The sequence below is a fragment of the Setaria viridis genome, chromosome 8, assembly GCF_005286985.2.
Source record: "Setaria viridis chromosome 8, Setaria_viridis_v4.0, whole genome shotgun sequence".
In the NCBI taxonomy this organism is placed as follows: domain Eukaryota; kingdom Viridiplantae; phylum Streptophyta; class Magnoliopsida; order Poales; family Poaceae; genus Setaria; species Setaria viridis.
The window spans coordinates 21,526,296-21,543,931 of NC_048270.2; the positions used below are offsets into that span (position 1 = coordinate 21,526,296).

At 42.2% G+C, this 17,636-nt stretch overlaps 1 protein-coding gene across 1 annotated transcript; it reads right to left on the reverse strand.

Annotated features, from left to right (window-relative positions):
• Positions 1 to 12,017: 12,017 nt before the first annotated feature.
• On the reverse strand, positions 12,018 to 13,200 carry LOC117833871 (uncharacterized). The gene is made up of 2 exons (XM_072290262.1): positions 13,142 to 13,200; positions 12,018 to 13,047 (listed from the first exon to the last, which is right to left on the reverse strand). Exons 1-2 carry the CDS (start codon positions 13,198 to 13,200, stop codon positions 12,018 to 12,020), a joined length of 1,089 nt encoding a protein of 362 aa, XP_072146363.1.
• Positions 13,201 to 17,636: the final 4,436 nt, after the last annotated feature.

Sequence of the window (17,636 nt, forward strand, 5' to 3'; positions counted from 1 at the left end):
TCAAATATGAAGGGAGAACATCAAGGTGTGAAGATATATTTGCTTGAAATTAATCCAAGAGCATTATATATGCCATGTGCATCTCATAGTCTGAATCTCACTCTTTGTGATATGGCAAAATCTTCCAAGATAGCTATTTCATTCTTCGGTGTTATACAACGGATATATTGTTTGTTTGCACGCTCTACTAAAAGGTGGAAAATTTTGACTGATAATGTTGAGAGGTTTACTGTCAAACCCTTATTTGATACTTGTTGGGAGATTCGAATAAAGAGTGTTCAACCTATCAGGCATTAAGCCCCACAAATAATATCATCATTGAAGGAAGTGAAAAGAACTGCTACTGATGATCCAAAAACAGTAAGTGATGCTCAATCATTGGTAACTGCACTTGAGAAATTTGAATTTATAGTTGGTATGATTATCTGGGATAATATTTTAAATACTATCAACATTGTGAGCAAAAAGTTACAATCTAAGATTGTGTGCTTAGATGCTACTCTCAAACGAATTGAGGGGTTCATCTCATATTTTTAGAAGTACATAGAAGAAGGCTTCAATACTAGTATTGAGACTGCAAAATCTATTGCATCTAGTATGGACATAGAGCCAAAAGTTCCGACAAAACGTCAAGGTAAAAGAAAGAAGCATTTTGATGAACAAAATGATGAAACTGAAGAATTACAGCTTTTAGCTATAGATGAGTTCAAAGTTAGTTACTTCCTAGTTATTGTGGATGCTGCTATTTCTTCATTGACTAGTTGATTTGAACAGCTAAAGAACTTTGAAAAAATATTTGGTTTCTTATTCAACTCAGAAAATCTGAAGTCCTTGGATGATAATGATCTACGAAAGTGCTGCACTACTTTTGCAAAAACTTTTTCTCAGGACAATAAGTCTGATGTTGACTTGGATGATTTTTCTCTGAATTAAAAGTGTTGCAAGTATCTTTGCCAGAGCAACTGATGTGAGCATCCGAGATTCTTCAGTTTGTTAAAGTTGCAGATTGCTACCCGAATGTCTCCATTGCATATCGGATTCTCTTAACTATTCCAGTGACAGTAGCATCAGCTGAAAGAAGTTTCTCCAAATTGAAACTATTGAGAAATTATTTGAGATCAACTATGTCACAAGAAAGATTGAATGGCTTGGCTATATGCAGCATTGAGAAGGATATTTTGGACGACATTAATCTTGATATTGTTCTTGAAGATTTTGCATCAAGAAATGCTCGAAGACGATTTTTTACAAATAACTGAAGCATTATATTTTTATTTGAGGTAATCATAATGGTTATTGGTTTTAGTTTTTTGTTGCACTATTTTTATATTTTATGAGCTATATATATTGCAAAGTAATTTTATTATTTGTACTGTATACTTAAGTTTTCATACTAAAAAGTAGCTCAACGGGCCCTTATCTTCATCCTTGCCCACATGCCCTTCAAATTATAGAGCCGGCCCTGGATGAGCTTGGCCATCCCCCACACTGATGGATCCTGCACTATCCCCTGCTGGCCAGCGCGCGGCTGCCATCACGTGGCACCTTGCCGATGTGCTCTCCGTTGCTCTGCCCCTCGCCGCGCGCGGCCGCACTGCTGGGTCCGCCCGCCGCTGCTTTCGATCGAGCTTGCGCTGGTGTTCCTGCTCGCTGAGCTCTGCGCACTCGTCAATGAGCGTTTGTCCACCTCCCAACGTCACCCCGCCTAATCACGAATGAAGCCACATCGTGTGCCATCAGGGAACGAGTAGTGCTCCAGCAACTCCACAACGCTAGCCTCTCTGAGGTGCACGATGATGAGGAGGAAGTCACGGCATGGAGACATGCCATGGGAGCGGAATGAGGTGTGGCTCCATGTTGCAGTGAAGATTTGAATATGTTGAAAAAGATATTTAAAAATGTTAAAATGTTATGTCGCAGATGATGCAATGGATTTTTTCTCTCGATGTTGCACCATGATTTTTTACTGATGTTGCAGCAAGTGGTATTCCTGTTGCATTAGTCTTTTTCTATGTTGCATGAGGTGTTCCACGATTTTTCCATAACCGAATTGCAAAGGTTCTGGTTTTCTAGAGAAAAAAAGGATTTGAGCCATATGTTGCATGAAATTGTAGGAATCTACATATTAACAAAACCAGGACCTTAACATCTAGAAATGAACACATCTTAGTAAAAGGTTAGAATCACAACCAACAACAACATTGTGCGATGACCCAGCTATTAGTGTCGGGGACGAAGCTGGGGATGTAGTCCCCGTAGTTGTACTAGCTCATAGAAGATCATGTCGACCCTCTGGCCTCCATCTCGTTTGGCCAGAGATAGCAGCAGTAGGATGGCGGCAGCCTTTAGATGGCTCCAGCGCCGCTAGGGATCGGGGTGGCAATGTTGGGGGCGTGTGTTGTTTTTGTCTTTGTTAGGTTGACTCAAAACCAGCTGGGCCCCCTTTTTATATGGTGCTTGGCGATCTGGGGCTGCAACCACAAGTTGGTTGCACCTCAGGTCAAGGCGTGGAGGTGGGCACAGGGACGACGGGGTCACGAGCTTATCCTTTTTCCCATTCCTTTTTCTTCCTACCTTTTGACCACTCCTAATTTTTTCAATAGAAATATCTTCATTTGTTGCGGTGGGAATTTGTTTTTCTTAGAATCCTATGGGATTGTATGCTGTTATGTTTATTGTATATTTCTATTGTTGCAAAAGATAATTTTTGATGTTGCAGTTTCTATTTTTTCATGTTGCGACAGACCATTGGAGGTAAAATTCCGATTGGATGTCCGGGCGCTAGCAGTGCCGATAGTTATAATGTGATAGAACTTCAGAGATGAACTGTTCATCATTTGGTTCCTAATCCATGTAGGAATCGGACTCAACATGTTGATGCCTAATTAAACACACATCGGATTGACCAAGGAAAGTGAAGCTAGCAGGAAGCCAGGAACTAAAACCTGTAGTCTGGCAAGGATCAGCGTGAATAGTTGATAGGCCCTGACCGTCGGCGTGCACGCTATACCCAACTAGGCAGTATATAACATCCGGCCTTCATCGTTCACAAGCGAATGATTACAGCCACATAAAGCGTTTAATATGCTACTTAGATGTAAGTAGCCACATAAAGCGTTTAACATGGTACTCAGACCACCTTACATCCTAAAGAAAAAATAAGAAACTTCAGTTCATCAGACCATAAGGACTACAAACACTAAAACTGAAGTCTGTTGCTAAATTTCCATCTGAAATTATTGAAGATCTCCATAACCTTGCTCTCCAACTTGCGGCAGTGATCCTTCAAAGCAATTTTCTCTTCCTCTTCTTTAGATAGCAGTGAGCAGCATCTTGTCCAGTATGTCGCTCTAAAGATGACCTGCATAAAGGAGTTAGGACTGGTTCTTTTGAACACCATCTCATTTCGATTCAACCAAATGGCCCAACAAAGCACAGAAGCCCCCACAAGAATTTATTTTCTAATCTTTGTGGAGAAACCTCTAAGCCTAGATCCAAACAAATTGTCAACACTAACAGGTGGTTGAATACTGAAAGAGATATGAACAACATTCCAAATAAACCTTGCCATATGGCAATCAAAAAATAAGTGCTGTATTGTTTCATTAGAGCTACCGAAGCAGCACTTGGCACTACCTTGCCATCCTCTCTTAGCTAGATTATCCTTTGTCAATATGATACATTTTTTCAAGTACCACATGAACACTTTAATTTTGAGTGGTATTTTTATTTTCTAGGAATTACACATTGATGGTGTGTCTTCATTTCTCATTATATCATTATACATTAATCTGACTGTGAATTGTTTATTCTTGTTTATTCTTATTCAGTAGCCATACTAGGAGGAACTATTTTCTTAATCTTTCCCCTATCAGTGCACGTCTGAAGGACACATTCAGGGGACTGTGCTTAGCACACTAGCTACTATTTTATTTTTTCTTCTTGCGATGTTATATAAAGAAGGATATCATTTCATTAAAGTTTCACTACCTATCCATAGATCCTCCTAGAATCTTGTTTGTCTCCCATTGCCAACTTTAAATCGGCCATAAGAGAGGAATTGGTCCTTAACCTCCATGAGACCTGACCAAAAGTGAGAGTCATCTGGCTTGTTAGAAACCTGTGATAGTGACTTATGACTCAAATACTTCCTCCTAAGCAAGTTTTGCCATATGCCTTCTTCATTCAAGAGCTTATATAGCCATTTACTTAGCAAGCTCCTATTATATGTTTCTAGATTAATAATTCCCAGGCATCCCAAACTCTTTGGTTTACAAATAATGCACTATTTGGCCAGTCTATACTTCTTTTTGTGTTCACCATATTGCTAGAAAAATCTAGATCTATAGTAGTCTAATTTTTTTAGAACCCCTTTAGATATTCTGAAAAAAGACATCATAAACATTGGTAGACTTGATAACACTGAGTTTATTAGCAATAGGCTTCCTCCTACTGACAACAGCTTACCCTTCCAACTACTCAGCTTTTGTTGGAATCATTCTTCGATCAGACTCCAATCCTTGTTTGATATATTATGATAGTTCATAGGGATGCCTAGATATTTGAAAGGAAAAGACCCCTCTTTGCAGCCAAAAAGCTGCACATAGTCTCCTACAATTTTTTTGCTTCCCAAAACAGTACATTTCACTCTTATGGAAATTGATCTTTAGGTTAGATAGCTTTTCAAATGCACACAACACTATTTTCAAATTCCTAGCCTGCACTAAATCATTTTCCAAAAAGAGGATCATGTCATCAGCATATTGGAGGATTGATAACCTCCCACCAAATGAGGTACTTGACCCCTAAACTGCTCATTATCTCTAGCCCTTGTGATTAGAGTTGCTAACAAATCTGCCACTATGTTAAAGAGTATTGGTGATAAAGGATCCCCTTGCCTCAGTCCTTTTTTTGGTTTGGAAAAAATACCCTATATCATCATTTACCTTAACCCCCCCTCTGCCTCTGCTAACAGTGTTCTCAATCCACTTGCACCACAAACGGAAAAAACCATTCATTCTTAATGCTTGTTGTAAAAATGAACAGTTCACTTTGTCGTAGGCCTTCTCAAAGTCTAGTTTGAGGATCAGCCCACTCTGTTTTTTCCTATGTATCTCGTGGATTGTTTCATGTAATATGATAGCCCCTTCCATTATGTATCTGCCTAGCAAGAAGGTTGCCTGTCTTGGCTTTATGCTTTTATTTGCCACCATTGTTACTCTGTTAGCCAACACTTTTGTGAAGATTTTGAAGCTCACGTTCAGCATACATATCGGTCTATACTGCTGGATCATTTTAACCTCTTTCAGTTTTGGTATCAACGTTAAGATCCTAAAGTTTAGACTGAAAAGAGGGAGCTTATCTTTATGAAAGTCATTAAACATGGCCATTAGATCATCCTTAACAAGACTCCAGAAAACATGATAAAACTCCGCTAGGAATCCATCAAGACCCAGAGCTTTATTATGTTTCATCTGGAAAATGGCATCCCTGACTTCTTTTTCTATAAAACTTTCAGTTAAGATCTCATTTTTTGCATTCAACACTTGAGGGATATCCTCAGTCATGGATTCAATCATAGAGAAATTGTTCCTCTTTTGAGGTCCAAATAACTCTTTGTAATATTTTGTGATAAACTTCTTAAGATTCTCTTCACCTTCGATTATCCCCTCCTCCTATTCAAGCTAGAAAATTCTAGTTTTCCTTTGCTTGCCATTTGCTACTAGCTGAAAATACTTGGTACTACTGTCCCCTTGCAACATCTTAGTAGTTTTAGCTCTTTGGAACCACTTGATTTCTTCTTCTCTTAGTAGTTTTAGCTCTTTGGAACCACTTGATTTCTTTGTTTTAAATCAATTTCCTGCTGACTTAGCAACTGTGTTTCTACTTTTATGTCAGTTCTAATGCCTTTCTAAGAAGCTCCTGTTTTTCTTTTTTATATGTATCATTCATATTTTTTTGCCCATCCCCTTAGAAATTGTCTCAGCCTCCAAATTTTATTCTGCCATATTTGCAATGATGTGTTGCCTTTCTTTTCACTAACCCAAACTCTTGACACAATGTCAAAAACAATCATCCCTTAGAAGCTATCCCAGTTCAAACTTGAACAAAGGTTGCTTCTTGGGCTGATCTCCTTCTCCCGTATTTAATAATAAGGGAGTGTGGTATGAAATCTCCCTGCTCAAGGCATCAACTGTGGCCAGAGGAAATTTTTGCTCCCATTCCGTGCTTACAAGAACTATATCTAGTCTTTCGTATGTCGGGTTTTCTAATGAGTTAGCCCACGTATATTTACATCCTGACATCTTAATCTCCCTTAAATTTAAGCTATCTGCGATAGCATTAAAGAGAAAAGGCCATTTACTATCATACCTTTTATTGTTCTTTTCACTTGGATTCCTAATGATATTAAAATCCCCTCCAAGCATAATAAGCAGGTTCTCTTTGCTACGAGCATGGACAAATTCTGTAAGAAAGATCTCTTTAAATTCAGCTTGGGCTGCTCCATAAACAGCCACTAGCACCCACTTAAAGTTATCTTTTTTGTTTCTAACTTAAAATTTAACATAAAAGTCACCTTCATCTATGCTACCAATATCTAGGACATCTAGATTTACTCCTAGCAAAATACCACCAAACCTCCCATGTGGTTCTGTCCAATGCCAAATGAAATTCTTCCCCCCACAAAAGCTATTAAGCGTCAACTGGGAGAAATCCTTTTTGCCAGTTTCTAAAGGACCAATAAAATCTAAGTTTTGCACTTTAACCATATCAGTGAGAAATTTTGTTTTAGACAAGTCTCTAAGACCTCCGTTATTCCAAAAGATTCCCTTCATTTGGAAACCTTTTTCAAAATATTTGAACAGAACACCTTACAAGTCTTTCTTTTCTGCGACTTGGCACTAGACTTGTTTCTATTTGAGAAAGCCTTACAATCACTCATTAGGTGATAACTGTCATCATCAAACAGTTCTTCTACTAGTTCTCCACATAGATGCTTAACTAGCAGTTTCTCTATTTCTTCTATATTTTCCTCTTCACTGTCATTATCTTGAGGTAATTCACTATTTCTATCTGAACAAAAATTTGATTTTAGCCTAGAGAAATTTTTTGTAAAAAGTTCATTCACCACCCTAACCATTTCGCTATTATCAGATCCATAATGTAAACCTAGTTGTTTAATATTCAAGATAGCATCACTAGTATGTAAAGAAAAGAGAGAGTTATTAAAAGTATTACCGTTCTCAAGATTCTTCTCAGCCACCCTCCTTTCTGTTTTTGCCAAGATGTGCTCATCAACTGTGTTTGCCAATCTTGGACTGGACCGTGTAGGTGTGAGTAGAGCTTCTAGAATTGCAGCTGCCATCTGAATCTTTTCACCGCCATCCAAATCATGTGGTTTTGCTAGCGATTTGTCTTCCACAGCCCCTACAACTTCCTTCTCCACCTCCTGCATTTGGACCAGATTACCAACCTGCAATTTTGGCTGCTGCTTACCAACTTGAAGTTCCTAGTTATCAATAGCAGGGATAGAATCATCTTCTTCTATCACATCATTTTCCAACTCTCTAGTTGCATATGATCCAATGCCGTCATTGTTCTTAGCCATCACCCGTTCCACCAAAACATCAAGGGTTTTGTCTACTACAATATCCAGGAAATCTAAGAACTTTCCACTCATGTTCTGCACCTTTTCTTTGAGAGTGTCCACATTGTTCAGTGTATGCCCAGTATGATCCTCTTGTTCAGGTATTCCTTTTCCTTCACCATTCTCCTTGCTGCTTTTCATTCTTTTTTATTCTCTATTCATATCTTGATCTTCTTGCATATATTTCTCTTCTTTTTCCTCCCTATCTCCTTCTCGATCTGTGTCTCCCTTCCAATCAATCACCACTTCTTCACCATTCTCATCCACTCCCAGTCTCTCTACTTCAAATTCTAACTTGAAGTAGTGATCCCCAATCACCACATCTAGATGTTGGGGAATAATGCGTGGGTTTAGGACTGCTACACATATTCTTCCAAAATCATTTTCCTAGTCATTTCCATATCTACTGTCTAAGTAGAACCCAACATTGATCCTACTGCCCAAAGGTTCTGGAATTCTCAAGGATTTCCTTATGCCAAACACCCTCACCCAAACCTTAGGAAAAAGATATCCTTCTTCTTTCTCATGCCACACCTCAAAATGCAATCTCACACCTGAAGGTACTCTATCAGCCCCTCCGAATGCAACTGCTCTTTGCAATTCAGATTTTAAGGGAAATTTGGTGATGAAAGAATTATCTTCATGATCAACTAATTCCCATCTCTATTTTTCAGGATAAATCCTTTGGAGCTGAACAATCCTCCCATAATTCTGATCAACGCCGTCTTTGAGTCTTTCCTGGTTCTAGGTAATGGGGGATGTGGAATGTGGTAAAATCCCAGTCCATGAACCGCATATCCCACAGCATGTGCTACTGGTCGCGGTTATTTGAGCACCGAGCATCTATGATTCATATGCTCATTACTGTCACAAATCACACAATATATATTAGTTGTACACCTTGCAGCCACATGCCCCTTTTTTGTACATCTCGAGTATTTTATCCCTAATTTTGGATCATCTCCCTCCCCTACCTCTTCTGCCACTGCTTCCTCCATCAATATATCTGCTTCTTTCTTTTCCCCTATCCTTTTCTGTTCAGTGTCCATCCTTGGTTCCTTCTCCCTGTCTACAACCCTATTCTCATTGCTTATTGGCCCTTTCCTCATATCATCTTCTAGACTTTCACCTTGTGGGTGTCTCTGATCATGGCATCTATGCCAGTAACCCACCTTGCCTTGAAAGCCCTCACGTGAACCACCAGCTCCTTGTGCTCCCCTCCTTGCACCATACCTAGGTCTTGGCCAGTTCTGGCCTCAACCACCACCGGTGTATCCTCCATGATTCGGCTTTGTAACCTGTCCTCTCATCTAAAATCTTTCTCCTCCATCATATCCATCTCTTCTGAACCTTCCTTGTCCTTCTTGAAAAATTTGGCCGGTGTATTGGTTTCAACCACCTCCAGCACCACCATGGACACCTCCCTCCCTAGCATGGTTGTAGAAGGCAATACGCCCATCCCGGCCTTCGCGAGCTTCCACAACCTGACCATCAGCTCCACGCCTCATATCTTCCCTCTCCTCCCCACTTGCCCCCTCTCCCTGATCTTTCATCACTTGATATGTGACAGATGAGTTGTTGTTCTAGGCAGTGGAAAGGTGAGGGTTTTCAAGACCTTTATGCTTCCCTGAGTTATTGTTCTGGGTGGCAGAAGGCCAAGGGTTTACCAGACCTTTACGTTTTCCCCTGCACTTGAATAGGTCTCCTAGACCAGTGAGACATTAGAAAATGGAGTGGGCCCCAACACAAATAAATCATGAGTATCCGACCCATACTATTGGCCCGTGAAGCTGAGGCGTTTCTGCTATTTGAAATTGAATATTTCCTTCTTTCCCTGTATCTGGGAGAACTACTACTGTTTCTGTCACCGGAGCCTCGTTGGTGTTCACGTCACCGGCCTCATCGTTGTCTACAAACTATACCAACCATCATCTTTCTCCTCTATCCCTGGCAAGGTGAACATCATTCACCAAAATGTCCCCTAGTGACATTTTTGGTGATGATCTCCTTTTGGGAAGGGGTCCTCGCCATGGTTTGATCTTCCTTCATGTTCCAACCAGTGGCCTACTCTCCATCCCACTCGCGCACGGTGGATTCGACACAACACGGGGTGACATAGCAACTCTTTGCCTATCTGATGCGTGGTCTTCTACGGTGGTTTCCCGCAGCGTAACCCCAGCAACAGAAAGACTTGGCGCACTGGCCGCACTCTTAGCTTCAACGATCTCCTCCTCATCGGAGTTTTCCTCATCTGCTAGTGGCTAGAAACAGGAACCATTCCCCATCTTCCGAGCCCTAGATAGCGGGTCTAATGAACGGTAGGAGAACGGCTCAGCACTGCTTCGCCTTCCACCACAGCCAGTCTTCTTAGGTATCCCGGTTAGCCGTCCTGGAGACAAAGGTCTCAACGCAAGCATCAGTCACCGGTGACATAATCCAGCAGTGAGGTCCTGTCGCCATTCATGTTGCCCTCCTATCTCGGGGACAGACACACGGGCAATGCGTCAAACACCTCGCGTGCACGACCTAGTAGAAGGAGTACAGGTGCGAGTACAGGGCAAGGAATGGAGGTGGCTTACCGGAAGCTGATGACCCGTAGCGGAGGTACGCTCCTACTCCCGCAGCTGTGCTTGTCGGTGGGCACGTCCTCGAAGTCATCCTCCTCCTCCCCTTCCTCCATCCTCGGCGCCTGCCTGCCAGCCGCGGCAGTCGCTTGCTCCTTGGGAGCCGGCGGGGACGAGGGGTGCGCCGTCTCCCCGACGGCCCGGTGGCCACCTGCTCCTCGGGGATCGGCGGTGAGGGACGCGTCGCCTCCTCGGGTTCAGTCTCCGGCTCCAGCTCGGGCGCCGTCATTGTTTAGTCAATTATCCATCACTAGGCAGTATATATGCCGCCTTTCTACTTCATTATAAGCTTTTTATATTAAAAACTGGATTCCAAATCAGAAGTCTGTATTATTATTTCTTCTTGAGTGGGAGTCATGGTTTGATATTGACTATAATTTGTTTTCGTAAACGAGTAGCCTACAAAAGTTACCAGAAATTCGGTTCATAATTTCATATTAACCCATGATCAACTTTGCGGATGATTTTACTAAGCCGCTGACTAATAGGAGACTTGATGCTTTCCGGCATAATCTCAACCTAAGTTGGTTGTGATTAAGGGGGCGTGTGCATAAGATGCAACACGATATTTGGCATATATTATCAGACTTAGGAGTAGAACTTTAATTCTTTTTCTTGTGTAACAACCAAAGACGTATCAGCCGAGGATTGCATGTTCCGTTGTTTAGATATTGTAGCGTTTGTTGTAGGGTCGGCACTCTTGATTGGTTTTCCTGTGTTCTGTGTAACATAAGCCTATGTAAAGTCATCAAGTAGCGCAATCCTAACATCATCACAAGTCTTCTGGGTAGATTCACTGTGTCGTGCGTGCACTCGTAAAAAAAGCTACAATACCACAATCTGTAGCTGCCCCTGGGCTCATAAAGCGCAGCTGTCGTGGATCCAGAGACATGATTAATTGACTACACTACGGAGCCAGTGGCCCAGCGCCACCTTCCACTGCAGAAAGCTCCATGCATGGTGAAACCAAGACTCTCGCCGAGCGTTGAAGAATGCAGATGTTGTCGAAGCTGTCGCTCTGGGCAGCCATCTCACTTCTATGAGGATGGTTACGACCAACAAACGAACAAGCTAGTTTTCATCGATTACACAATGGCATGATCACTTCTAGCTTGACAGGACAGCCAGCACATTAGTAAAACAACGGAGTGAACAAGTAACAGTACATCCGTTTCATTCTTTTCTTTCAGGATGTCAACAAGCACCTTCTCGTCTCCTGTTGTACTTGTCAACCTCCTTTCGGATTTCCATAAAATGTCCAGAGCTTGACGGGTTGCCTGGTGCAGGCTGCGGAGTTTCAGTCCTGGCAGCATCTCAGGGCGTACGGCGGCTAGGAATGCCATGTAATCTGACACGGCCTTGATCGCCTTCACGTATCTCTCCTGGTGGTGCCGCGTAGTGCCTTGTTCATGGCTGCACAAGAGGAAAACGTCCGTGGCAACGTGCCAATAAGGATGAGCTCTTGGAATTCAGGGAGGAAGCCCAGTTCCTCGTCTAAATCCCGACGTCTCGGATGTGCTGGTGCTGCATCAGGGAGACGGGGAGGGGGAACGGGTCGCATTTCTTCTGGCTTTTCTCTTTCTTTTCCACCAAGGGCAGCTGCCATGTTCAACGCCTCTTGTATCTGTTTGAAGAGCAATTCCTTGACATTTTTGGCACTACCGAGCTGAAGGCGGCTGGAGTATTTGTATTCCATCCAATCGTCCTCCAATGAAAGCTTCTTGGCCATCCAGCTGCTTAGACTACTAGTCGTGCCATGAGGTGCACTCACGGAACAGATTGTATTGCCCAATGGTGCCTGACCACAGTCGGTATCCACCACCGTGCTCCCGGAGAGGCAGCTGCCACGCATCAAGAGAAACCACGAAACGACGGAGCCGGTGCCACCATACGGTGCAGCAAACTTCATGGTGCAGCCAACGCTCTGGACTCGCGTTGAAGAACGCGTACGTCCAGGTCGACGCTGCAGCTCCGAGGAGCCATCTCACATCTAGAAGAAGGGTGACGACCAGCAAGATGTACGTGATGAAGACATCTGCTGTCCTCTGGCCTTCTTTGCTGTAGAGCCAAAACAGAACGATCACCATGGCCGTGACCATCGGAGAGATGACACGGATAGAGTAGACAAACCAGGTGTGGATCACGGCTGCCTTGGTGTAGAGGATGTCGTATATGAGCGAGAGTTCCATCTCGACCACCTTGCACATGTTGTTCCATCCATTATTCCCCCAATAGACAGAGAATATCTCTTTCAGATTGGCATCATTCTTGAGTTGGTCCTCCTTGACCGAATAATCAGCAAATGCCCCCTTGGTGATATCAAGCAGTTCATGAGCGACAAGCAGAGCCTGCTCATTCTCCAGCAGCTTCCTGCGTCCACGCCGCTGGGCATTGATCTTCAAAGTCTCTGACCTGTTCTTGCTTGAGCTGCGGATGTTGCCAAAGTCGGCTTTCGAAAGCGCCCAGAATCTCTCGAGATACTTGCAAACACCAACACCAACCATCACCAAAGACGCCCAGAACAGGGTGCCTTCCCCGCCGAGGATCTTTACCTCCCTGTATACCGCAAACGAGATTGCCAGGAGTTGCGACGCGGTGCTTACGAACTGGCGCAAGAAGGTCTTATTATCCTCCAAGGAGTAGGCGGTGATGTTGTCGGGGCCGCCGAGATGCGCCACGAGGCACGGCAGCCAGAACGCGACCAGCTGCTGCTCCCGCGGCGTGCTGCCGAGGGACAGGTTGCTGAGGACGAACGGCGCGGCCCAGTTGGGCCACCTGGTACGCCAGCCAGAGGACGATCGTCAGGAAGCCGGTCGCTTTATGCCGGCGGATCCCGGCCAAGAGGGCGAGGGAGATGTGAGCTCCGAGCCTGACAGCGATCATGATGCGGATCACCCATTCGATTGTCAGGTTGTGAAATCCAGCCATTTGTTCACCTGTGGTCCGTGCACGTGGAAATTCATGTCAAAAGAAAATGCAAGCTTACTTGACAAACCATGCAAAAACTACTGAACTCAGGTGCTGCTTTAGCTCTGCTACTAGGTCTGCTCCAAGGACTTGATTCAGAAAAAAAAAATGCTCAAGCACACAAGCTGATGGTACGCATGATTAAAGGAATAAGCCAAATTGATCCCACCATGCTGCTGCCATGTACCACACGAAGGGATCATCCAAGTATGAAACAGGGGCTAAAAATCCAAGCAATTGCAATAGTGTAGCTAGAAAGGGACACAACACAAGAAGAAAACAGATTTAAGCTGCCACCTGCCAGGCTGCCAGCCTACACTAATCTGAACTGCACCGTGCAAAAACGAGAAGGCTGTGATGCTGTTGCTCAACGAATGGAAAATAAAATGCTGCCACCGACCGATCTAAGCTGCTGAAGCAGAGCAGAGATTCCTACACTGACCGAGGTAAAATGGATTTGCAAGAGAATTGTTACCTGCTGCGGCTGTCGCAGAAACTACTCCGATCTGAAACCTCTCGGCTTGCTGCTGTAGTAAAGAGAAAGTACAGAACAGAAAAGGATCGCAGAAGCAGAGGTCAACTGAAGAACAGATCAGAGAAACTGCAGGAAAAAATCAGCGCAAAGAAATCCGAAACCAGTGGGTGACAAACAGGAATACGAGAGAAATAGCTGCACCGATCGAGAACCAGAGAAATACCGACCGTCCAATGCAAGCAAAACCCAAACACTGCAGGCCGAGCAACACGAGAAATCTTGAAAAGCTTAGCAAATCTAGTCCAATGCACACAAAATTTGAACCACGGGCTCATTTTATCATAGACATCGGATCAATTCCAACCAAAACACCCAAAAAGATTTAGCCTTTAATTTCAGAAATTTCAGAATACCTTGGAAAAGGGGGAAATTTGGAGAAAACTTGAAATTCAAGGTGATCAGGTGAGGCATTTATTAACGGAAATTCAAGTCTCACACATGTCCTTGCACCTGTGTGCACAAGAAATTGCAAAAAAAAAAAAAGGAACCAAAAGCTAAGAGCAAAAAAACCCTAAGAAATAGCTCCGAAATTCTTGAAATAATTAAATTTCAGATATAGAGAGAAACAATTGGGCATGAAATCGATCCTCGGATTAGCTCAATATCTAGGACTACAAGCTACTCCCAGCCTGATCGAAGCATTAGATGGCAAAGACTTAGTCAAAGACCCACTTATCTCCCCCTCTCTCCGTAGTCTGTAACCCTAATAAAATTTGACAACTACACAAATGATCGGCACACAAGGAGATGGCTGCCCAATCATCCACGCCACAAACATATAGACTCCATACAAAGACAAAAACAGCATTACATCAAGCACAGAACCCAAATACCTATTAGGGTAAAATCGTCCAGCTTTTCATCGATGAATCAAATGGATTTTTTTAGATTACGGATTAAAACATCCAGCCTTTCTCATTCACAAATGAATGATTACAGCCACAAACAACGTTTAACAGGGTACTCAGACCACCTTACATCCTAAAGCAAAGACAAGACATTTCACTTTTTTTTGACAGGAGGGGAGGAGCCCCTTCTGGTTATATATTAAAAAAAATTAAATAGATGGTGAATACAATAGAGTTTCAGGAAACAAAAAAGGAAAAAAAGAAAATTAGAAAGATTACAATGTCTGCTCTAGCTATGCAACCATGAGAGGTTTTCAATCTTCTTTGACTCTATATGTAACTTGAGAAAAAATCTGTCAGAAACGAAATAGAGCCGACTGAACTGAGGGTGTAATTCCTTGAAAACCCCAATCATTTCTAGCCATCCAAATGCTCCAGCACATGATGATGATGATCTCCATGAAGAAATGTACTTGTAATTGTAGCCTGAAACTATTTAAGATCTCATAAGGCTGGTCTGTCGTGTTTGGAAAGACTCCAATGTGAATCCAGCATTCTTGTGCAAAGGGACACTCAAGAAGGAGATGAAACAGGGTTTGCTCCATATCATTTTGACACAATACACACGCATATGAGGGAAGAGACATGTGCTTTCTCTGAAGTACATTTCTTGTACTTAATCTGTCCTTAAGCACAAGCCAAAAGAAGACTTTATGTTTGTTTTGGCATCTAGATTTTCATAGCCATTTAAAAATGTTGTGTGTCTATCTGTGACCAATGAGATGACGGTAGGCTTTAGAGGATGAAAAGAAGGGGTTACCCCATATGTATGTTCAGATATCTTGGTCATTATTGAGATTTAGAGCTTCCAAATCCTTAGCCAGGTTTATCAGTTGCTCCAGTGCTTGAGGTGTTAGAGGCAAATGAAATAATTGATCAACATTATGTATTGCTTGAGCTTGCTGAATAGAGATGTCCTTCTTTTTTGTGAAGGATAAAAGCTGAGGATATTCTTGAGCAGGAACATAATTACCCCAAAGATCATACCATAGTGAGCATATGTTGCCAGCATTAACTGAAACCATTGATAAGCCTTTGTATTTATCTAATAGTTTGAGGACACCCCTCCATCAGAAAGAGCCTTTCTTAACATAACTTGGTAGCTTACTATCAGGTAGTATTTTTTCCAAACAAGATGGACCCAAGGTATGTCCACCTTATTGAAGATTTATGGAGATATTTTAGTATCAATACCTCATTTTGTGTCTGAATATTGAGAACTCCAAGACCTCCCTCTTTCTTGGGTAGGCATACCATTTCCCATGCAGCTTTAGGGGGTTGCTTATTATTGATATCTGACCCCCTCTAGAGACAGTTTTTTTTGAACTTATCAATCTATTTATAGGCAATCTTTGGAAGCATGAAAGTGCACATATGAAATATGGGAAGAGCAGTGAAAATTGAGTTGGTCAGTTGTAAATGACCTGCTTGAGACAAGAAGCTTGAAGTGCTAATTAATCTCCTCTCACATCTGGAAATCATTGGGAGAAACTCATCAATTTTAGGCTTAGTGAGGCCAAGAGGCAAGCCTAAATAGGTGAAATGCAACTTGCCAATTGCACATCCAAATAACTGTGAGAGTGTTTGAAGCCTAACCTCAGTGATATTTATAGGGACCACTAAAGACTTGTTATAATTTACTTTGAGGCCTGTGGAAAGAGCAAATGATTGCAATATTTCCTTGAAGTGTAGAAGTTGTGAGGGGTAGCCTTCCATAATGATGAGAGTATCATCAGCATATTGAAGAATAGCAAAGTCTTGATTATAAGACAGAGGAATCGGCAGCTGCAGTAGGTTTTGTATTTTAGCTTGATTCAGAAGAGATTGTAGCAAATCGACAGCCAATACAAAGAGGGGAGGGGATAAAGGGTCTCTCTGCCTGACTCCTCTTCTACATCAAATCTTTTACCAGGTACTCCATTAAGTAAAATGAATGAGGTTCCTGAAGAGAAAATTGTTTTCATCCATTGCAGCCATCTGGTCCCAAAACCTTTGTGCTTCATGATATCCATCACTGCAGAGTGCTCTATTCTATCAAAAGCTTTCTCAAAATCTAATTTGATGAGAACAATTTCTTCTTGATTTGTGACACAGATGTAAGTACTCAAATGCCCATGCCAAACAATCTTGTATTATCCTTGATTTAATGAAGCCATATTGATTACTGTGCACCAATCTCATGATGACTACCTGAAGTCTATTGGCTAAAAGCTTTGTGAGGAGTTTAATTCAGGTGTTGAGAAGTGAAATGGGTCTGAAATCTGAGACTTTCACTGCACCTTCCACTTTTGCTATTAATGTGATGTATGAACCATTTATACTTTGGAGGCATATATTTCCTGAGTGAAATGCATTACATATATTGTAGAAATCATGCTTAATGCTTGGCTAACATCTTTTGATGAAATCAGTGTTAAACCCATCAGGTCCTGGTGCTTTGTCATTTGGCATAGATTGTATTACAGAGTCAATATTTTGGTGGGAGAATGGTTCTTCTAAACACTGCAAATGGTCAGATAGTTGTAGTAATTGCTGCAGATCAAAAGCCATTGGGTGTTGCTCAGAAGTACCCAACCTTTCCTTGTAAGATTCCCAAAGAATAGATTCCTTGATATGATGACTAGTTTGAGGCCGGGCTTGTGCATCTTCTAAATGTCTAATGAAGTTCTTTCTATGTTTGATGGTAGCATTTGCATAGAAAAACTTTGTAGACTCATCCCCAAACTATACACATTTAATTGCCCCTCTTTGTTTCCAATAATTTTTTTGTTGGCGCAGGAGTGATTGCAATTTCTTTGCCAAAGTGTCTCTGAAATTCCACTCCATCAAAGAGAGATCCCTATACTCCTCCACCAACTCCAGTAGTGAGATCACCAATTTTACATTTGACATGAGTGTTTTTAGATTTGAAACTTGAGCCTGCCATGCTCTGAGCACTCTACTCAAGTTTTTAA

Bases quoted from the DNA above. Each gene is read 5' to 3' on its own strand.
- LOC117833871 (XM_072290262.1), bottom strand. From the start codon at position 13,200: ATGGCTGGATTTCACAACCTGACAATCGAATGGGTGATCCGCATCATG. The intron at 13,048-13,141 runs GCTCGGAGCTCA...CTGGCGTACCAG, and splicing joins CGCATCATGATCGCTGTCAG to GTGGCCCAACTGGGCCGCGC.